The sequence below is a fragment of the Erpetoichthys calabaricus genome, chromosome 9 (genome assembly GCF_900747795.2).
Source record: "Erpetoichthys calabaricus chromosome 9, fErpCal1.3, whole genome shotgun sequence".
In the NCBI taxonomy this organism is placed as follows: domain Eukaryota; kingdom Metazoa; phylum Chordata; class Cladistia; order Polypteriformes; family Polypteridae; genus Erpetoichthys; species Erpetoichthys calabaricus.
This window is the reverse complement of record NC_041402.2, coordinates 138,595,725-138,619,521: the sequence shown is the minus strand read 5'-3', so window position 1 is coordinate 138,619,521 and position 23,797 is coordinate 138,595,725. Positions and strand designations below refer to the sequence as shown.

The window sequence follows — 23,797 nt, the reverse complement described above, 5'->3', positions numbered from 1 at the left end:
GTATTCACCTGAATGATTAAAAATTCCAAATTGCTTGACAGAATTTGTCGCGCTGTCTCCTCAGCTCTGTTTTGCTGTTTATAGTTAATGCATCCAAATAGCACTTCCTGTTATATTGGGAATTAGCTGTACTGTATTGTTTTTAATATTATTTGCTTCTGCCTGTTATGAGCTCAGTTTCACTCACTGCTGTATCCTAGAAGTTATGTCACTCCTGATAATGGTCAGTAACTGGAAACCATGCCATATAGATTAGATTTTTGGATGTTGAATTACATGAAATAACATTGCATCCAACTGAAAAAGGAAAATTGCCACTGAAAATATCAAGATATGTGGATTTTTTTAAATCCAGTAATGTACTGTTAATCTATAAAATCCATTAAGTGTGGAATAACATTACATGGCCAGCTAAACTGTGCAAAATTAATAACCAGAGAGATGGAAGAGAGTCTTGCATTGACACAAAATATGAATGTACCAACTCTGAAAACTGATCAAGTATCAAAGGAAAATGTTTATGTCATCTGTAAACAAGTGCACTTTATTTAATCCAATTGTTTATAGAGGACTGCAAGTCCATTTTTGCTTGTAAGGCAATCTTTTATTGTTATAGGCTGATTTATGTTGCTGAATGTCTCTGCCATTGTAACAGATGATGCATCATAAAAATGGTTTAGTAATGCATTGCATCTGTCATTATAGAAAATGGTGCTTCACAAACAGTTTTGTAATAAAATGCATTGCACTTATCCTTTCAATAGATGGTGCATCACAAATCTCATAACAGAAGGCAAATATGCATTGCATGGTACACTGCAAACATTAATGCTGAGGTCTGCGTTGATTACTTAAATTTCAACCCATCTTAAAAGAGCAGCACAACTAGTATAGAATAAATTGCACAGCCTGCATCAGTGTTACATTTAAGATCATAGTCTCAAAGTTAACATTGTAATTGAATAATTCAGTTTTTTGCAACTGACATCTAGGAAAAGTTAGATACTTTTTGGTTGATGTAGATTAACTGTGACCAGGCAGGATAGCATGGTAACACAGTGGTTCACCTACTCTTTGTTTTTCTTTTTTTTTTTAGTTCATTAGTCCAGCACCTTAGATTTGAATCTCATGCTGGGTCATTAAAGGGTTGCCTGCATGGAGTTGCATGTTTTTCATGTGTCTCTCCAACATCCCCAAAGGACATACAGCATAGGTTAATTTGCAAGTCAGAATTGTTTCAGTGTGAGTGTATGCCTTGGTGAGTCATTCTCCCAGTGCTGCTTAGAAAGACTTTGGACCCATGCAACCCTGAGTTGGATTAAGTAGGGAGTGACATTTCTAAACTGTGTAGATAGTAACCGTTCAGTACTGGAAATGCATTTATAAAATATGATAAATTGTTAACCACCAAGGAGAGGTTGCAAATCTTAGAAGTGATGTACTTCAGCATGAATCCCCTGTTTTGTATAGATCTGATGTTAAGATCATCAGTTTGGATTCAAACAATTTTTTGCCCCATTCCTTACTAAGAAACCTTCTAGTCTATAATTTTCTAAACATATCCCTTTTGGTTTCTTCTGGGAACCTTTGCTTTCTTTCATGATTCATGCATGTGCTTTTATATTAACTGTTATCTCTGATTGCAGATGCTAGTATATTGGCACTCTGAAGATGACCATTGTTTCATCTAAGACTGATTCTACATTCCACCTATTGCTGGGCAGTAAGCCCCATACACTTTCAGATATCCTTTTATATGTGTTTTTGGCAAGGAAAAAGCACGGACAGAATCTGTTTGCAAAACAGCAGTAAAGAAAATAGGACACTATAGTGCCACCTTCACTACGCTACATGTCTCTGGATCTCTGGGTTTCTAAGGAACAGACATCAGACAGTGCAGAATAGTGGAGGAATATCAATCACAGATCCCTCAGGGCTGTGTTCTGTCGCACTCAATTGTGTACAGAAAGAAAAGGAGTTGAATCACCAGTGACTTATTGGTGGAACAGCTAAAGTTTACTGATGACACCACCCTGATTGGCCTGATCACAGATGGGTCAGATATTGGATCAGCTGGCCAGCTGGTGCACCATCAACAATCTGTGACCTGTAGGTGAGCACCAGTGAGCCCCAAGCCCTCCAACACATCACCACCAACACAAGTCCCAGGTTCAAATTATAAATTACTTTAGTAAATACCTTCACCAATGATTTCTTTTATAGCATACAAAAGCTCCCAAACATAAATCTCTTCTCTCCCTCTCTTTCTTCCTCTCCTTCCATTCCTCCAGGTGAGCTTCGTACACTTCCTTCTGACTCTGACTCCCTGAGGTGAGGCATCTGACCCCTTTTATGCCAGACCCGGGAGTACTTCCAGTGTGTCAGGGCTGCCCATTGGAAGCACTTCCGAGTCAGGCAGAAGTAGGGGCGTTGTGTCCCTGCAGCTCCCCCTGTCAGCGCCCATGAAACCCAGCAGGGCTTTCTCACAGGACTGCAATTCCCAGCCTGCCCTGCAGGTATCCATGCAGGCATTGTAGCCCTAAGAAACTGCTACCTATTGTATCGTGGGAGCAAATAGTCCATGTGGGTGGTCTCCGCCTGTCCCTCCATTATACAGGCCTCCCAAGCAGGTAAGTGACCTTAAACCATTCTGGCTGGAATGCCAGCCCATGCTTGGTGTCCATGATAAATCTTAACTTGAATTCCCTGGAAACAGTAAAAAATATTATGGATTTTAGGAGCACTCTTCACGTACTCCCTTAATTAGCAATGATGTCACTGTCAACAGAGTGAAATCATTTAAATTTCTTGGGAAAATATCATTCAGTCTAGGATGAAAATATCACTGACCTTTATCAAAAAAGCTCAGCAGTGAATGTTTTATCTCCATCATCTTAAAACTTTAACCTGTCCCAATGAGTTATGGTACAGCTTTATAGAGCTGTTATTGAAAGCATCATCACTTTATTCATAACAGTCTGGTATTGCAATGTGCCTGCTATCTTGAAACATAAACTTCAGCAAGATATTCAGACAGCAGAAAAGATTATAGGCCTTAAATTGGACTTCACTGAGGTCTTGTATACATCATAGGTCTGGCAACGGGCTGGAAATATAATCAAAGACTACACTCACCAGAGCAAGCATCTCTATCAGTTATGACCATTGAGGAAGCATTACCAATCACTAAAGGCAAGAATTTGTAGACATAGAAATAGTTGCTGTAGTCACTATAGTTAAACACAGTGTCTGATTCATTAATAGGCTCTGCCAGTAAGAATGGGATAAAATGCCCAAATCCAGGTGTGCAAAGCTTGAGGACACTTATCCCAAGAAATTGCAAAACTGTAATTGCTGCCAAAGGGGCTTCTACAGATAACTAAATTAAGGGTCTGAATACTTATATGAATGAGAGATTTCTGTTTTTTTATCTTTTAATAATTTTGTGTTTTGAAATCTTGTTTTCACATTGTCATTATGGGCTACTGAGTATAGATTATTGGGTAAAAATGGCAAAATTTATTTAAAATTAAATGTAAAACACATTCAAGCGTGCAGAAAATGAAGGGGTCTGAATACATTGTATGTACTGTTTTTATGTCTTTTATATATGTAAAGTGTTTAAAATGATCTGTACATATTTATATGCTTAAACAGTAAAGTACAATAATTAAAAGTACAAAGAGAATTAAGTGAGGGAGGTACTGTAATTAATTTATACAAAATACATTTGAGGTGCAAAAAGTAATTTACAGTGATCCCTCGCTATATCGCGCTTCGCCTTTCGCGGCTTCACTCTATCGCGGATTTTATATGTAAGCATATTTAAATATATATTGCGGATTTTTTGCTGGTTCACGGATTTCTGCTGACAATGGGTCTTTTTACTTCTGGTACATGCTTCCTCAGTTGGTTTGCCCAGTTGATTTCATACAAGGGACGCTATTGGCAGATGGCTGAGAAGCTACCCAACTTACTTTCTCTCTCTCTCTCTCTCTCTCTCTCTCTCTTGCGCTGACTTTTTCTGATCCTGACGTAGGGGGATTGAGCAGGGGGGCTGTTCGCACACCTAGACGATACGGACGCTTGTCAAAAAATGCTGAAAGATTATCTTCACGTTGGCTACCTTCTGTGCAGCTGCTTCGTGAAGCGACGTGCTGCACTGTGCTTCGCATACTTAAAAGCACGAAGGGCACGTATTGATTTTTTTATCTGTCTCTCTCTCTCTCTCTGCTCCTGACGGAGGGGGTGTGAGCTGCCACCTTCAACAGCTTTGTGCCGCGGTGCTTCGCATACTTAAAAGCCAAACAGCCCTATTGATTTGTTTGCTCTTTTGAAGAGGAAGATATGTTTGCATTCTTTTAATTGTGAGACTGAAGTGTCATCTCTGTCTTGTCATGGAGCACAGTTTAAACTTTTGAAAAAGAGACAAATGTTTGTTTGCAGTGTTTAAATAACGTTCCTGTCTCTCTACAACCTCCTGTGTTTCTGCGCAAATCTGTGACCCAAGCATGACAATATAAAAATAACCATATAAACATATGGTTTCTACTTCGCGGATTTTCTTATTTCACGGGTGGCTCTGGAACGCAACCCCCGCGATGGAGGAGGGATTACTGTATTTGAAAGTAAATCATAAGGCTTTTTAACTGAGTCTTGTAGAAGGAGCTGTAACTGAGTAAAACTAAGCCAGCCAAATCACTTAAGGTCTAATTAAGTGTAGCAGGAGGATTCTGATTGGTTGAAAACATAGTTATGGAGGTAGCTAAGAGAATGGAATGAAAGCAACTGGGTAACAATTTAACATTACTCTTGCATTTTGGCTTATATGAGTAGAGAATGGAAATATCCTCTTGGAGTGTATGGAAGTATGATTGACATAACAATTACAGAGGACCAGAAGGAATTGCTAATAGGATGTTAATGATTAATGGTTACTTGATTAATTTACAGTAAGAGTTTAAATCAAATAATCTTATCAGAATTAATTTAAATTACTTTATTTTAAATAAATGTATATTGGCAATATTTCAGCTTCATGTCAGATTGTTTTACAGTAGATCTGAATAGATGCATTCAGTGAAAATGAAGCACGCTACACATACTTTACATCCACTTGGGATTATTGGTGATGCAGCTTGCTGCAAACCTTGTGATCTTATGCTGGGATACAAATATTGGAAGCACATGCAAGAAAATATATGCAGCTAGTAAGCAGCCAGAGGAAATCACATGAAGCGCATGTACCTCGTTGGTATGATACTGTGATAAGCCAAGTTCGAGGACAGTTGAAAGGTAGAGATTATTATAGTTTATCACGGTTTTTAGCTCTTTAGCAAGTGAGAATGGGGTGGTGGGGCAATGCCGCACCTGTGTTTAGTGCCCTCTTCCGAGCTGTCCCCTGACTTGAAGGCCTGCAAGTCATCATTCTTTGGGTTTGAACTAGCACCACGCCAAGGCGCATGCCAGAAGCCACCACTAGAAGGCAAAGAACAGAGCTCTGCGATTTAAAAGAGAATACATGTGCAGAGAGGGAAAGTAGGTGAAGGTTCACCGTGTAACTTACTGGTAGAGTTGATTGAGTACACAGTGCAACATGGTTACAAATACTTATGCGTCTGTAGGGAAGGGAAGGTTTAAAATAGTAACGCTGCACCTTATCAGAGAACGGAGGGTGTGTGACTTGACCTTGCTTGCTATTGAAGGACCCTGGGAGACGTAAATTATGATGGGCTAGACAGAAGTATAAAACCAATGTCCAGACCACCAGGGGTTGTGTTTTGGGCTTGCAGACACTTCTTTGCTGTTGAGCTGGTAGAGCAGAGAGAAGAGGTTTTAAGTTTGTATATATTAGTGAGGACAGTTTACTTCCAGTTTGTATATATTATTGGGTGGAAGTAATCTGTGTTTGTGGGTACTCATTGTTTTCATCAGGGTCTTTGTGCATATTTTTTTCACTTTTTGTTCTTCTTTAATTTTCTGATTGTCCTTTTGCTTATTTTTGTTGGATTTTTTTTTTCTCATCACATTTTGTTTTAGAGTCACTAATTATTATATATAACACCTGCACTTATTTGCCTTGTTTTTGTTAACATTCTGACATTGAACTGTATATATTTGCAAGAGATTACCGTAAATATATTTTTTTGAACAGTTATCATTGCCTGTGTCTCAATTCTCCCATGCCCTCGTTGTTACGGCTCCAAATGTCCGGAGTCTGAAACTACTCACCACAGTTAACGACCAATGTGATTGATAGAGAGGGCATTCGGCAACCAACCAATTAGAATTACTGTACTCTAATCACAAAATGGCTGAACTGATTTTTACAAAATTATGTAGTTTTGCATGTAGGTTGCCATTGGTCCATCATTAAAATTTTTATTGGGGGTTTGGGACTTAAAAATTATGCATTATTCCAAAGTCGATTTTAATAAAATTTTGCATGCATCATAAAGCTGAAGAAACTTAAAATCATGGCTACCTAGCATTTCAGAAATTTCATCACATACGCTGTTCAGCTAATGGTAATGAATCTGGCATGTTGTTTAGGTTTCACCCGGCTTACAGTGAAGGCTGATTCCACATTAGTGACTCAGTGGAAATGATGTTGGTTGTGGTGTAATTGAGAACCAATGCAAAAAAATCACACATTGCTTAAAAATGACTATGTCTACTTTCACAAAATATAATAAATTATTGTTCATGTGATTTAAAATAAAGCTTTAGTGGCGTTTCAAGAATTTTTTTGGGAGTCAAAATGGGAAGGCCAACTCCATAAAAACCACAGCTGAATGGATGTTTATGAAATTTCGCATGTATATTACAATTAACCCAACTTAACACAGTTTCTGAGGTTTCATCATGAATAGGAGCTTGATAGAGGGAACAACATAAAAAACGGTTGTTTTACCAGACTTACATGCCGTATCAGTATTTCAAATATTCAAAAAGCTATTCAGTTTCTCAATGTGGGATTAAACATCTGTTGTTGTAAACAAGGAGATACAAAGTCAAGTTCATATTTCCAAACCAGCAAGTACAGTGGTGTGAAAAACTATTTGCCCCCTTCCTGATTTCTTATTCTTTTGCATGTTTGTCACACAAAATGTTTCTGATCATCAAACACATTTAACCATTAGTCAGATATAACACAAGTAAACACAAAATGCAGTTTGTAAATGGTGGTTTTTATTATTTAGGGAGAAAAAAAAATCCAAACCTACATGGCCCTGTGTGAAAAAGTAATTGCCCCCTGAACCTAATAACTGGTTGGGCCACCCTTAGCAGCAATAACTGCAATCAAGCGTTTGCGATAACTTGCAATGAGTCTATTACAGCGCTCTGGAGGAATTTTGGCCCACTCATCTTTGCAAAATTGTTGTAATTCAGCTTTATTTGAGGGTTTTCTAGCATGAACCGCCTTTTTAAGGTCATGCCATAGCATCTCAATTGGATTCAGGTCAGGACTTTGACTAGGCCACTCAAGTCTTCATTTTGTTTTTCTTCAGCCATTCAGAGGTGGATTTGCTGGTGTGTTTTGGGTCATTGTCCTGTTGCAGCACCCAAGATCGCTTCAGCTTGAGTTGACGAACAGATGGCCGGACATTCTCCTTCAGGATTTTTTGGTAGACAGTAGAATTCATGGTTCCATCTATCACAGCAAGCCTTCCAGGTCCTGAAGCAGCAAAACAACCCCAGACCATCACACTACCACCACCATATTTTACTGTTGGTATGATGTTCTTTTTCTGAAATGCTGTGTTCCTTTTACGCCAGATGTAACGGGACATTTGCCTTCCAAAAAGTTCAACTTTTGTCTCATCAGTCCACAAGGTATTTTCCCAAAAGTCGTGGCAATCATTGAGATGTTTCTTAGCAAAATTGAGACGAGCCCTAATGTTCTTTTTGCTTAACAGTGGTTTGCGTCTTGGAAATCTGCCATGCAGGCCGTTTTTGCCCAGTCTCTTTCTTATGGTGGAGTCGTGAACACTGACCTTAATTGCGGCAAGTGAGGCCTGCAGTTCTTTAGACGTTGTCCTGGGGTCTTTTGTGACCTCTCGGATGAGTCGTCTCTGCGCTCTTGGGGTAATTTTGGTCGGCCGGCCACTCCTGGGAAGGTTCACCACTGTTCCATGTTTTTGCCATTTGTGGATAATGGCTCTCACTGTGGTTCGCTGGAGTCCCAAAGCTTTAGAAATGGCTTTATAACCTTTACCAGACTGATAGATCTCAATTACTTCTGTTCTCATTTGTTCCTGAATTTCTTTGGATCTTGGCATGATGTCTAGCTTTTGAGGTGCTTTTGGTCTACTTCCCTGTGTCAGGCAGCTCCTGTTTAAGTGATTTCTTGATTGAAACAGGTGTGGCAGTAATCAGGCCTGGGGGTGGCTACGGAAATTGAACTCAGGTGTGATACACCACAGTTAGGTTATTTTTTAACAGGGGGGCAATTACTTTTTCACACAGGGCCATGTAGGTTTGGATTTTTTTTCTCCCTAAATAATAAAAAACCATCATTTAAAAACTGCATTTTGTGTTTACTTGTGTTATATTTGACTAATGGTTAAATGTGTTTGATGATCAGAAACATTTTGTGTGACAAACATGCAAAAGAATAAGAAATCAGGAAGGGGGCAAATAGTTTTTCACACCACTGTAGGTACCACAATTATGGAATCCAAACCTACACAAATTCTTAATTCATGAGAGTAGAGAAATTTTATAGTTATCAGAGAGGCAGTGTGGATGAAAGATTGGATACTTCTGTCACTGCTAGCTAAAATAGAAGGGTCAATATTAAAAAAAAAAAACACAATGTCTTGCTTTTAATTATACATATACTGTATACCAAGCTAATGCTGGGTACTTCAGAAAGTTCTAAATTTATTTCACCTATTCATCCATTTTTAAACCCATCCAGCTCACAGCATCAGACAGTTTAATTACATTTTTGGGAGTACACCAAACACAGCTGTTAATGGGTTAGGAGTGATTATGACACCAGTGCTCCCTACAGCTTTAGGTCATTGTAGAATCGCTCTCTGGATGATTGGATGTTCCGAATTCCAAATAAATTATTGTATCAATAATTTCTTAAAAAAAGGTTTGTTAATGTATATGGGGATGGTTTGATTTAGAAAAAGAAGCTTGGGAAGGATGTTGATCTTGATAGTGTGGATTCCCCCTGCTAATGTGAAATGAAAGGTAGACCATCTAGTCACATCTTGTTTTAAGTCTTTCCATGCAGACAGAAAATTTTTGTTGAAAAAGAGCTTTATATTTACATGTGATATTTAACTCTAGATATTTAAACTGATCTGCTAAGATAAATGGACAGACATCCAATCTAGTAGTGTGCTAGATAGTTCACTGGAAAAAGCACACTTATATTCAAATTAATTTTGAGTCTACATATCTTTTGAAAATTTGCTAGTGCTTTCAGGACTGCTGGGACAGAATGTTGTGGGTAAGATATACTGTATACAGTACCATATCATTTGAATATAGTGATAATTTCTGTTCAAGTCCTTCTCTGAAAAATCCCCTTTATCTCTGATGCATTTAGAAAGTAAAAAGGTGATAGGGGACATCCTCGTCAAGTACCGCAATATAGTTTGAAGTTCTCTGAAATAATGTTGTTATTAGGAACTGAGGCTTCTGAACTAGTATAGAGTAGTTTCATCCATGCACATATGTTTGTGCCAAACCTAAATTTGTGCAATATGGTGAATAGGTAGTCCATATCAAATGCATTATCTGGATCCAAAGATAGTAAGACCTCTGGAATGTTAGATTTAACTGGTGAATATATTATATTAAACAAACGTCAAAGATTAGAAGCTAAGTGTCTTCCTTCAATAAATCTGGTTTGGTCTTGTGATATTATAGAAGAAGGCACTTTCTCAATCCTTTTAGCTAGAACTTCGGAGAGTATCATAACCTCATTATTCAGGACTGAGATTGGTCTGTGATACACATAGTAGTCAGTCCTTGTTTTTCTTAGGAAAGATGGAAATTAATGCTTGGTGAAAAGTGTTTAGCTTATATAAATGTTGCTAATAATCGTGGAGCTAACTTATTTAAATTTGTTTAATAAAATTCCACTGGGTAGCCATCAGGGTCTGCTGCTTTCTCACTTTGAAGTGAGTTTATAGTGTCTAGTAAGTCTGAGAGTGCCATAGGCTTATCCAGTTCCACAACTAAGAGATTCTAGCTGTGGTATGTGTAATGAGTCAAAGAATACATTAGACTATGTCGTCTTTAGGATGAGTAGTAGTGCTGGGCGGTATGCCGGTTCATACCAAAAACCGTTTTTTATTTTTTTTATGATATGGATTTTTCTTATACCGCAACACCGGTTTAAATTGCCTAAACGACGTTCGGAACATGGCGCAGCGGGAAACAGTTCAAGTGGGGACCTTTTTCACTGCTACACCGCTAAACACAGATTTGTTGCACTAGGGCTCTTTTTCACTGCTACACCACCAAATAGTGGGTGGTAGCATAGGTATTCCGCGCGGTGAAAATGGACAGAGAGCATTCCAAAACTGAACTAAAAGTTGAACAGAAGAACTTTTCCCGAAAAAAAGGAGTCACGTCCGTCGCCTGGAGATACTTTAGTTTTAAAAGGTCAGATGTGTAAATACTGTTTCTATACTACTGGATAATACTGCAAGCCAAGTTGTACTTGTTTTTGTACTTGCTAGTGTATGTTTTGCTTGTATTCATCCTGTGCTGGCGACTCGTTCAGAGATGGGCGCAACTCTGAATGGATGGCATAATTAAACATGTATAACGAAGATATTTTTTAAGTTCTGAACACTCCGTCGGCTAAGTTAATAACTAGTTTTAATTTCACAAAGACGTTTATCGTGTGGTGATTGGTAATGTGGAGAAAGAAAAAGGAAAGATAGGAACTGGGGTTTTGGTAGAGAGCAGGAATATCATGAAGTGAATGGATTCTGTGCGGTGATTGCTGCAGGCGCCTGCTCTTAGTGCGGAGGAAGTCAGTTTAAGAAGCGTAGTGATTAACGACTGGGTCGGGGAACACTTAACACAAAGTATTTGATGTGCTGCATTAACTTGTGACGGGGTTTGAGAAAATCTAGTAAATTAAACATTGATTTTAGGATGAAGTTTAGTTTACAACATTCTACTTTAATTATACAATAAACTATGAGAATAAAGTGGAAATGTCGACTTTAATCTTGACATAGTCAACATGTCGAATTTATTCTCGACATAGTTTGTTTTTTTCTTCCGTGTCCATATTTTTTTTTCTTCACAGTGGCCCTAATGCGCTTCCATAGGGCTATACCACAAACAGCATTATAAATGCAAGTTGCAGTTTTTATTATTTATGTATATAGCTTAGCTTGAAGCAAGGTCCATATTAATGCAGTTTGCCTAAATGATGGTACAGTTGGTAAGATGTCATCACCAAGTTCCACTTGTTTTATTTTATTTTAATTTGGTGAATACTGTGTAATGCACCTGGGCTTGAAGCTTTGAAGTAATGGTGCAACTATCAGTAATACTATTATGTATTTTATTGTTATTATTTATTAGTTTAAATATTATGCAGTTTAATGATGGTAAAATTGTTTAAAAAGTCACTTTAACGTGTCAGTGGACAGAGATTGTTAACATTAACAGAAAGTGTAGTTGGTTTACAAAAAATATTTTCTATTTATTCCTTTTCTAAGATGTGTTCAGTGCAATCCAACTTTTGACAAACACCTCTGGATATTTTACTAAGTCTAAATGCCTCTTTGGATGGTTGAAAATATGTTGTCAAAATCATAGTTTAAGCTTTTGCAAAATTTTGTTCAATTAAAGGTTCTATATTTTGACTGCATCTGTCATGCAATGTCCTTCCTTCTCTTTAGTGCCACCCCCTTGAAAACTATCACTTTATGGAGCCATGCAAACCTGGATTAATACTTGTGTGCACATTAAAATGTCTTTTTGTACGATGTACAATTCTCATAACAGTCTAATAGGTTATTCTTAGCCAGTCTGCTGCAGTAATTGCAGTGGAAAATGTGGTTAACATCCACTCATGCATGGGGAAAAAAATACTGTCTAATACTGTGAAACCGGCAGAATTTAGAAAAATACCGTGATATAGAATTTTGGTCATACCGCCCACCTCTAATGAGTAGTACAGTATATAAGGATTTTTAGTACGTTCTAAATGTGTGGGTTATTTTTTTATGGTGTATGATTTTTATCATCATCTGTTTTGGTAATTACTGTTATTGCATTGTGGAATTCCTGCTTGTGGATTTATTGATCTAAAATCTTATTGTTCTTTTCTCTGTGTTCATAATTATGATGTAATTTAAAGATGAGCTGTTCTGTTTCTTTAGTAGTCAAGAGGTTAAATTGTGATTGCAAAACCTGTCTTTTCCTTTAAAGTGCCTCATTTGGAAACCTGGTGTATTCTTGATCTATTCTGATAATTTTGCTGATTAACTCAGATGCCTTCTTGGTTTCTAATTTATGTTTGTGAGCACGATATGAAATAATTTGTCCTCTTAAAAATGCCTTCAGAGTTTCCCAGAGTATTGCAGATACCTCTTGTCTCCAGAAAATAATCAATTTGCTTGGATATGAATTCTGTACAGAGCTCATCAGCTAATGACAGGGGCTTAAGATGCCAGCTACAAGATGAGTGTGTAGGGGTTAGTAAGTTAAGCTCCATGATCAGAGGGGCATGATCAAAGATAACAATTACGTCCTACTTTAAACGATTTGTTAATGTGCAAAAAATTATTGGCTATGAAGAAATAATCAATTCTTGATTAACAATGATAAACTTGAGTGAAGAAGGAATATGCTCTAAGGTTAGGATTTAAAAACTTCCATGGGTCTGATAAGTTCTGATCCATTACAAACTTTGTAATTATTTAAGTAGTATTAGATGTTATTGCCGCTATAGCTGAAGACCTATCCAGGTCTATATTTAAAACACAAAGTTTCCATTCATTATAATTTTATGAGTGTTGACATCAGGAATAGATGTGAAAACATTTTGGATGAAATCTCTGTCATCCACGTTATGTGCATATTTATTTATCAGAATCACTTTATAATAAAATTTATCATTATAATAAAATAAATTGCCCATCACCATGACATATGGTCCTTCAGGATCACATATTATGTCTGACACTACAAATGGGATAATTCTGTGTATTAAGATTCCCACACTCCTAGTTTTCATTGAATAGCTGGAGTGAAAAATTTGGCCAATCCAGTCCATTTGCAACCAAAATTGGTCTTTACTACTTATGTGAGTCTCCTGTAAAAATATAATCATGGCATTCAAACTTGTTAAGTGAGTGAATACTTTCTTTCTCTTTAATTTGTGATTGAGACTTTTGACATTCCCGCTCACAAAGTTCACTGTTTGGTCATAAAAACATGACTTCTGAAGTTTGGCTTACATTTTGTAGCCTTAAGGTAGTATATTTTTACGTATGATAGCTTTGACTTAAATTTCGTATTATTGCCAGGTGTTATGGCTCTGGTCCATTAAATAATGAGCAGTATGTTCATGTGTGTAATTACAGCTGCCAGGAAAAAGGGATGTTGTGGCTTCTTCACTCATTTTATGATAACATACTGTACATAATCCCTTAGAGTTGAAGCCAGATTTTAGTCTTACCATTAACTTAACGGTCATGCAACTGCAATCATATTTAAAAGCAACATATGAAATTCAAGCATTTCTGATGCATTGTGTTGTGTTAAAATAACTTAACCTTATTGATTTCCCCTTGTTGCATTTTGGAACTTGGACCCACTTCTCCAGGTTTTTTGTATTGTTTGAGCATTATGAACAGTAATGATCCCCATCATTTACGACAGTATACCCCTCCTTGCATAACTGTTTCAGTTCTATTACATTTCTCGGTTTTCAAGCATGCAGTGATCATTTTGGAACCTGCCACACTATCCTAATAGAATACTTGATGGTTGGCATGTGGACCTTATACCTGTCTGAAGTGAAGGAGGCCTGCAGTTTTCTTGATGTTGTTTTAAGATCAACCAGACGTTTGATGCTTTTTCACACCTTTTCTTATATTCCAAGTATACAAAATCTGTAAAATCACAGGTTTATTTTTTTGTGCACAGGTAACAATGTCGGAAGAACAGATCTGCCTTAAGTTTGTTGATGTGACAGAAGACAATGAGTTAATCTTTGAAGGTAAGTTTTCAAACGCATTACTGTATATGCACACAGGATCTACAGAAAAGGGATTAATACATTGGGTTTTCATAAAAAAAAAAAAAAGGAAAGAAGTGCCTGGTTTCAATTAAATCTGTTGTACATAACACTGCCTTTTCTACCTGTGTCTGATTTATAAGTAGTCAATTAATGTTTGTTTGAGAGGTTTTTAAAGAAAATAATAAATGAGGAATGTAATTCTAGGCAAACAGAATTTTTACAAAGTAAGCTGGGAAAATCCCATTTATATTTCTTACACAGAATATATACTGTATATAGGTGTATTTTAATAATTTTCTAACGAGAGTTTCTTCCTGATGTATCTATACACCTAGAATAATGTCATGACAAAAAGATTCTCTCTTATATGTTTGTTGATTGAACATAAAGCACACAAAGGATAAAAATGCAAACATGATGTACTAAAAGAAATAAAAGTAAATAACCATGGGAGCCACCTCTCAAAAAAACAAACACTCTTTTCATTCATTCTGTCTGTGTCTGTCTTCTGACTCTGAATGACTAGCTTCCCTGTGTAAACGCCATTAGATAAAAAGTCTTTGCTGCCTTCTCTTGCCCTTTATGGTCTCACACTTTTTGTTAGTTTGCTTGACTGCTAGCATGTTAGGAAAATCTTTACAGTTTCTTCCATTGGGCTGTCAAGACCTCTTCTTTCTCTTGTATTCTCAGAGGTTGTACTTTCAAGGCTCCATTAACAAGATATGCATTACTTCTTAATGTATATTTTTCGCCACTATCATCAAATGATATACATGCTGCCAGTGTGGTTCTCTCTGTGTCATTGGAGATTTCTGCTGGAACTTCCACCATCTTGGGTCAGCCTAGTGACCTCAATTTAGCTAACCTCTTTCCAGGAGGCAATTTGTGTGCAGTATGTAAATATACATATTACATAAGACATCTGTTTTTTTTATATATATATAATACAGTATATAATTTTTTTTCATTTACATTAGACTCACCAAAGCTCTGGATTAAGTGCAATTTGTTTAACAAATACAACATGCTACTAACTTTGATTACAGGAATCTTGCAGTTTATGAGATTTGGTCAGCAGCATGAACAGTAGTGTCATAATGTTACACTTCACTAAAAAGAGCTAGAAAGGCAAGAAAAAATCAGAGACAGGAACATGAATACTTCTTTCTGTGTTGTACAAGATTTAAAACTTTAAGTATTGTTTTATTAGAATAATGTGAATGAAAATTACAAAGAAGCACAGAATGTTATGGTGAATAACTGTAAATGTAGCTTAGTATTTAATTAAGCTGTCAGTTTTGATACACTGGTAGGTTGTTTACTCCGATTCCATTCTACAGTATTGCTGTTTTCCTAATCTGCTTATTCAATGCATTAATAAGGAAGCCCGAGCTGATACAGAAACCAACTTCAGACAGGGTACTAGCCAATTACCTAGGATACTGAGTTATAGTAATCCAAACTAGAAGTATTAGTAACTCTAACTGCATGTCTTTAGACAATAGGCACATTTACATGCTCAATAACCTGGTTATTCATAGAAACCTGGTATCTAAAGTGCCATGTAAACCCTTATTCCGGTTACAGAAACCAGGCCATTGTTCTCTGAGAAACCTGATTAATAGAGGTGGATTCCTCCAAGAATAATCCGATTTTTGTGACCATGTAAACTCTTAACCAGGTTATTGTTAAGGACATTGTAGTCTGCGCATGTCCTTGCTCATGTATTTGCTTCGCCCATGCTTTAGCGGCCAAGGGTAGAAGCATCCACAAAATACATTTCCAGAGGCAAATGTTTGGGCAATCACATTATTCTCTCTCTAGGCTGAAATAATTGGTCTCAATTTTTCAGAAATTGCTAATTGTATGTTTATTAGCTGAAATCATACTGCTAAACTCATCAATACAAACTCGAAGATCTAGGGTAACATATTCAAAATGATGTGTGTTACATAGTTAGGTTACTTGCTACTTTAAAAAGTAATCAAACATGTATCTTACTGAAGTAAAAAATACCTGCATCATTGTTATTCTACCAGCTCTGGGTATAAAGCAAGAAACATACTTTCCAGGTCCTTTGCAAGGCTTAATCTCACAACCAAAGAGAAAAGAGTCTGCTGCATGCAATCCTGAACAGAAACCTATAAATAAAGCCTCAATTTGACTAAACATATTTATAAAATACAAGAAAACTGTCACGGGCGTCATGCATATTAATGTACTCATGGTGGCTGATGATGATGCTTTAATAGTTTTTTGTGCTTTTTAATGACATTGGGGCATGTTGACAAAGGAGAAGTCAAGAAGATTACTTGTGCATGTAAGTGCTGATTTAGAAGAAGCCAGTTTTCTGTGTTAACCAGGTTATTCACCTTAATCTGGTTATGTGTGTGCATGTAAAGGTACTCAGTGCGAGAGAAGTGTAGATAAATTTCAATCCTGCTGGCTATAGTGGTGTGCTGCTCTGAGGATGAGCTGGTTTAATTTAAAATGTGATGCAAAAATCAAAATATTAAGTGTTTATCAGTGACCTCTCACTTTTTTAGATTATTTTAGGGAGAAAAAGTCTTTGGCCTTACAATCCAGGGTAGAGAAGCACTTTGCATGTGCTTATGGGGATAGTTTGTCCATTTTATTTTTTTAATGTTATTAGTAAAGATAGATACATTATGCTATGTCAAAATGGCTTCAGAACATACTCCTGCTTCAGTATATTTCCACAGAGGATGCACAGCAGGTAATTTATTAATATTTATTTTGATTATTCATTTTGCACCTGAGAATGCTCTGATGTACTATATGTTCTGATCTTGTCAGTTACGTAGTGTTTTTATTTTGATGGAATTTAACTAAAATTTACTATTGGGCTTTTTGAAATGTACTTTTTGTTAGGAAAATTTGTATCCAAAGTAGGGTAAATGTTAAGACATTTAATGGGCTTGAATTAAAATGTGGAATTGCGAGGATCATAGCTCAGCTACTAAAATAGATAATATCTTGCTGCTCTCTTACAAGACAAAAATTGCAGTAAAATCCTAAAGTTATTTGTAATATTATCCACTCACAATTAAAGTTCAGAAATAAAAATGCATATTTTTGCACATGGTTTGAGTGTTTTATTACGTGACCAATTGATCAGTTGGAAGCATCCAGGATTTTATGGCAATCATTTTACCAAGGTAAGAATACAGAATGTGTAATTTATCTTATGAATGTAATGGATCTATATTTATAGAAAATAAAAATTGAGGCAAATTTTTTACCCTACTATGGAAAGTATCATTGCTGTATCAGCAGTCTCAATCCAAAAGAAACTTACAATTGGTTTAAAACTTTCCAGGCCGGCCAGACACTCTTAGGTCATACTCTTCCTCATAGTGATTTACATTTAATTGGGCTACTAAAATGGACTACTTTAGTGCTAGAAATAAATCTGAATTTATGGGTTGTTGAAGACCATGCAGTGTCTGTAAGCACAACTGAAATGTGATGATGGCTGGTAAGATATTTGAGTAGTGTAGGAGCAACTTAGATGCTGACTGATACGACAAGTATATATAGATGGGCAGTTTGTCAATGCAGTTAAGCCAGTCCTATTATGGATCATAAAGAAATAACTAACACATTTTGGGAATACTAGACGTCTATATTATAAGAGAAGGAATAGAATTCAACCATTCACAAAGTACATTCTAGTTCAATATGTACCATGCAATAAATCAACAGAAAACTCATGTTTAATTTATATCATGTATAATCATGTATATCATATAATTTTAAAGCATGTATAATTTATATACACAGCGCATGATCCAATGAAATTATGTGCTTTCGGAATACAGTAATCCCTCCTCCATCGCGGGGGTTGCGTTCCAGAGCCACCCGCGAAATAAGAAAATCCGCGAAGTAGAAACCATATGTTTATATGGTTATTTTTATATTGTCATGCTTGGGTCACAGATTTGCGCAGAAACACAGGAGGTTGTAGAGAGACAGGAACGTTATTCAAACACTGCAAACAAACATTTGTCTCTTTTTCAAAAGTTTAAACTGTGCTCCATGACAAGACAGAGATGATAGTTCTGTCTCACAATTAAAAGAATGCAAACATATCTTCCTCTTCAAAGAGTGCGCGTCAGGAGCAGTGACTGTCAGAGAGATAGAGAAAAGCAAACAAATCAATAGGGCTGTTTGGCTTTTAAGTATGCGAAGCACCGCGGCACAAAGCTGTTGAAGGCGGCAGCTCACACCCCCTCCATCAGGAACAGAGAAAGAGAGATAGAGAGAGACAGAGTTTGTTTTTCAATCAAAATCAATACGTGCCCTTCGAGCTTTTAAGTATGCGAAGCACCGTCCAGCATGTCACTTCAGGAAGCAGCTGCACAGAAGGTAGCAACGTGAAGATAATCTTTCAGCATTTTTAGACGAGCGTCCGTATCGTCTAGGTGTGCGAACAGCCCCCCTGCTCAATCCCCCTACGTCAGGATCAGAGAAAGTCAGCGCAAGAGAGAGAGAAAAGTAAGTTGGGTAGCTTCTCAGCCATCTGCCAATAGCGTCCCTTGTATGAAATCAACTAAGCAAAACAACTGAGGAAGCATGGACCAGAAATTAAAAGACCCATTGTCCGCAGAAATTCCGCGAACCAGCAAAAAATCCCGCGATATATATTTAAATATGCTTACATATAAAATCCGCGATGGAGTGAAGCCGCGAAAGGCGAAGCGCGATATAGCGAGGGATTACTGTATTATTAACGCAAACCATTTTGAGCAAATATTTTTATATATTTCTTAGATAGCCTTGGATATGAAATCACTCCTAAATCTTCACAGCAATTTTCAGAGTAATACTAGATGTGATAACACTGTGTTATGAAAAATCTGTTGTGATATCCCAAAACACACTACTTTCACAAAGGCATATATTGCTCAATTGGAAGAATCCTAATCCACTTTATATAATTTGAAGTTAGATACTGTACATTCTTTATTTAATAGGATAAACAGTCTTAAGTCTCTTCATGAAAATCTGTTCAGAATTTTTTCTGAATTTTGAGAGGAATTCATTAATGTAATTAAAAAGTAAGCACTACAGACCTATGCTTTAAACTTGTTACCTTTTATTTGTTGTAATTTAGATGAGGCTCAGTTTAACTTAGTCTGAGTCAGGTGGGGGTTGAGTTGTGAATTGCACGATTTGTCTGCCGAACATGTTGTATTTGTGTTTTCCACTATAAATTGAAAAGTCAGTCCAGTTATAGGGGAAATTCTCTATAAGTGCATAGGCATAAGTAGTAGCAGAACATCTGATCACCTAATGTGAGATGCTTTGAGAACAAATAAAGAAAGTCAGTGTTGGCGGAGGTTCTTAAGTAATGGATTGAAAAACAGAGACCTCCTTAACCTTTATTAATCACCTATTTTTTTTTTTTAATAAAAAATGACAAACTTGACTTAGCGTTTGCATAAAATGCAGCTTTACATTTTTTTTTTTTTTGTGCAAATTTAAGCATCCTAAATACTGTTTACTGGTTCATGTGTCAAATTTTACAGAACTGATTAAGCATTGGAATTAAAATGTCAGATAGACAATAGATTTAGATTTAGTTATTCTGTCATGGTCATGCAGTTCCATTTAAGAGTTTGGACACCCCAGACCAAGTTACATATTTTTGCTGACATTTGAGGTAAAAAAAAAATGGTATAAATGTAACTTCAACAGCAAACAAACTAAACAGTAGCATATATGCAAAAATGTAATGTACAGTAACAATTTATTTGATTAACTGAGACAAATCTTAAAAAATAAAACAGTGAATGTAGCATTTGCAAATGTTTGGGCACCCTTTCAGCTGTAAGGTCTCAAAACTCATTGGGACGTTAGTCTGGTTAAGAATTGTCATGAGAAATTATCTGATGATGACCGTTTCAGAGCCTAATAAATTGTATGACTCTTCAAACTCAACGTTCACAAACTGTGAGCTCTTCTGAGTTTCTGAAAATTAAACTGATGCCTATGAAACAGCTATAAAAAGATAATCAAACTGCTGTCAGCTAGCAATATCCACTGTCCAAAATGTCATTAAGAAATGGCACATACTGGGAACCATGAAGGTCAAGGCAGGATCTAGAAGGAAAATGACAGATTGTGCAGAAAGGCACAGCAAAACCCCCTTATGTGAAGGGCCTGTAGGCTGGTTGATCTGAGAAAGCAGTGGTGATGCTGTGCTGTGCAGCATTACTTACATAGACATGGCCTGTGTGAAGAGCCATCAAGAGGAACCCTTATCTGCAATATTATCACAAAAAATGATAACTTAGGTATGCAGAACAACATCTACATAACGCAGAGGCATTTTGAAGCACATGTTACAGACTGATGAAGTTTAAATTGAACCACAAAAGGTTTATTTGGAGAAAAAAACAAGAAGCATTTGAAGGAAAAAAAACATGTATTCAACTGTGAAGTTCAAGAGTGGACCTATTATGCAGGTGTTGGTGTATTTCTGTTGGTATACAGAAGTCCCAGTTAAGTTTTCTGACACAATTCTACTGAATTATTCCTTGGCTGAAAGTACTGTGTTAGTGTGTCAGAGACAGATGTGTAGTATTGTTCATAATGGCTGTCAGTTTTGTTTTTATTCTCTTCTTTACGACTACCTCCTGGGGGTCCAGAATGCATCCCATTAACTGAGCCTGCCTTTTTTATAAACTGAAAATATTGATGAATATCTCTTATATATATTTCTCTTCTGGTTCGTCCTGCTTCCACTTCAAAACCGGTCCCGCCCACACGCAGCCGACACAGCATTTTTGATTCCTGTTCGTCCTCTTCCATGTCATGCACTATACTGGCCTGCTGGGCGTAATACATCCAACAAGTACTCGAGGTGCTGCCACAATGGTAAAGTAGCTTTACCACCTTTGTGAGAGCCACCTGTGTCTTTACAACAGCTTCTTACACAGCAAATTATTGTGAACACATTCGAGAATACAACTCTTCTCTAGTGTTTGCTTCCATGGGTGCACAGATAATTCAACCTCCTGGCCACAGACCATACTGTTTTAAAATGCACGGGCAAATTTATCACCAAATCTTTCCACTATCCGCTAACACTTCTACCTTTCCAGGATATGGCCAGTTGTATGTTTTTGACACAGCGCAAGCTACTGAAGTACGCTTAGAAAGTAAAGCAAACTCTGCATGCAGTGAAAATGTACTTCTCCAGCTAGATTCCATGCTCAGAACCATCAGCCCCTTCACTAAATCATACAAACACATGCTTGAAATCGCTCAGTCCAATCCAACAGCATCTGTACGAATGGTTTTCAAGGAAAACCCTAGGCAAGATTTACAGTGATACAATGCCCCGACCATGTCACATCGATGTTGCAGCGATTTTCGTCGTAGAAGATTGCGAAACGCCTTCCGAAAGGGACATTTGCATCTATCCCATAGGCCAGGGGTGGGCAGATTCAGTCCTGGAGGGCCGCAGGGGTTGCAGGTTTTTGTTCCAACCCAGTTGCTTAATTAAAATACAATCCTTGTCAATTATGTAATTTCATGGCTTGCTAGTGCTTTAACTCTGCCATGTCAGGTCATTCTCATATCCTAGATTTTTTTTCCTTTCTAAGGATATCATCCAAATGATTTGAAGTCTAAAACAGACGAGTTATTCTCAGTGCTTCACTTTTTCCTTTTCAGTTTCCTTCCAAGTATTTAATTAAACCCAACAGTGCATGATAAATACACACAGGTGTAAATGGAAACAAGCTAAATGGAGAAATGCTGGTTTCTTTTGTAATTTGCATCTTATTGCTAATAAGGAGCAATTAAAAACTGAGACTACAGCTGTTTAAGACTAAATAAGCAATAAGGGTTCAAAATCTTAACAAGCGAGATGACTAAAGTGAAGCAGAAGTATTACTTGAGCAATAAGTGCTTCTTATTAAGCAATTGGGTTGGAACAAAAACCTGTAGCCACTGCGGCCCTCCAGGACTGAATCTGCCCACCCCCTGCCATAGGCAACAGATTAGCAATGATGAATACATTTAGTATTTTGCACTCCAGCGGCAAACTGTTCCAACAGTACATCGTAGATGCGTACATTAAAACAGAGGGCGCGTGTCTCAACTATCTCAGATTACGTCTACAAGATCTGCGCGTGGAACTATCGGACGCACTGCAAGCAAACGCTGAAAATAACAACGTACTTCTAGGCAAAATGATCATATTACTGTCCACATTTCCAGGAAGTCCAAGATACATGCAACAAAAATATCACGATGCCATGGCCATAGTACGTAAATTCGGAAAGCCTGATTTATTTATCACTTTCACATGTAATCCTACTTGGCCGGAAATTCTACATGCACACTGCGTCTTTCAAGAAGTATTTATATCTTTTTGATTTCTGAATTCCTTTCTCCCCGTTTTCCGTTCCTATTCTTACACAGCCATATGCTACGGCGGGCGTTGGCTAGTATAGTTAATAAAATGTAATTTTGCAGTAATTTTACACAAAACATACATCTTATTTAACAAGAAATTATTGTCGTCTTTTTCTATTGCTGCTGTTGGAAGTCTGTTTTCTTTTTAATAAAATTATTCCCATCAGTGCTTTGCACCAACCTTAACTGTTAATAATACTCAGGATCAGTATCAAGATGTTTAGACTGGAGCATCAAGTTTAAGTAAACATTCCTAATTGTAGTTCAAACATTTTATTTTGTAACAATATGGAGTTTCTAACTGGTTTGAAACATTCTTATGAAATTAATTTTATATGTGAAGAGTATGAAGAATGGTAAGCTTTGTCATGTTTCCGAAATTTTTGTTTGTTATGTTGTTTTATCATGGAATTTTGTTATAATATGGCTGCTTTATAGTGCCTCACATGTAAAGTCTTATCTGCTTTAAGCAAAGAGACTTAATGGCTCAGCATAAGAAGACCAAACAGCTAAGCAACACCTGTGCCAATTGCCAAAGCAGGTGCCCACTCACCGTGCTGCTACTGTTGGAAAACAAAGTCTTTAACTCGGTTGCTACCCCTGTAGGAATATGGCAGTCACCCACACCAGGGGCCTCATGCATAATGCTGTGCGTAGAATTCACACCAAAACATGGTGTATGGACAAAAGCGGAAATGTGCGTACTCAAAAGGTAGATGCATAAATCTGTGCATACGCCAACTTCCACATTCATCCGCTACATATCACGGTCAACATGAAAAGTAACACACGTGCACGCCCTCTTCTGCCACTCCCCAACTCCTCCCAGAATTACGCCTCTTTGAATATGCAAATCAATATAAATAGGCCTTAAACTCCGCGTTCTTGTGAAAAGACAATGGCAAAAGAACGGGGGGAAAATAGAAGAATTTCAGCAAATACCAAGTTGGGGAAAGGAAAAACGTACTATTTGTAGGTTTAAACAGTGGTATAAACAACAAAAGGAAGTTGATCGAGTGACATTGAGGGTTGGAGAAACTCGAAAGCTCAAGTTCACAAAGTCGCACAGTGCCCGAAATTAAAAAGAAGTTGTCAGATATCAAAGTC

At 37.1% G+C, this 23,797-nt stretch overlaps 1 protein-coding gene across 2 annotated transcripts in view; it reads left to right on the top strand.

Annotated features, from left to right (window-relative positions):
• The window catches only part of LOC114644865 (uncharacterized), a 73,624-nt gene that overhangs the window by 39,465 nt on the left and 10,362 nt on the right, over positions 1-23,797 (top strand). For both annotated transcript variants that reach the window (XM_028792847.2, XM_028792846.2), the window contains exon 2: positions 14,146-14,218. In XM_028792847.2, coding sequence (XP_028648680.1) covers positions 14,152-14,218 — 67 coding nt within the window. In that variant the 5' untranslated portion in view covers positions 14,146-14,151. The remainder of the gene's footprint in view (positions 1-14,145; positions 14,219-23,797) is intronic.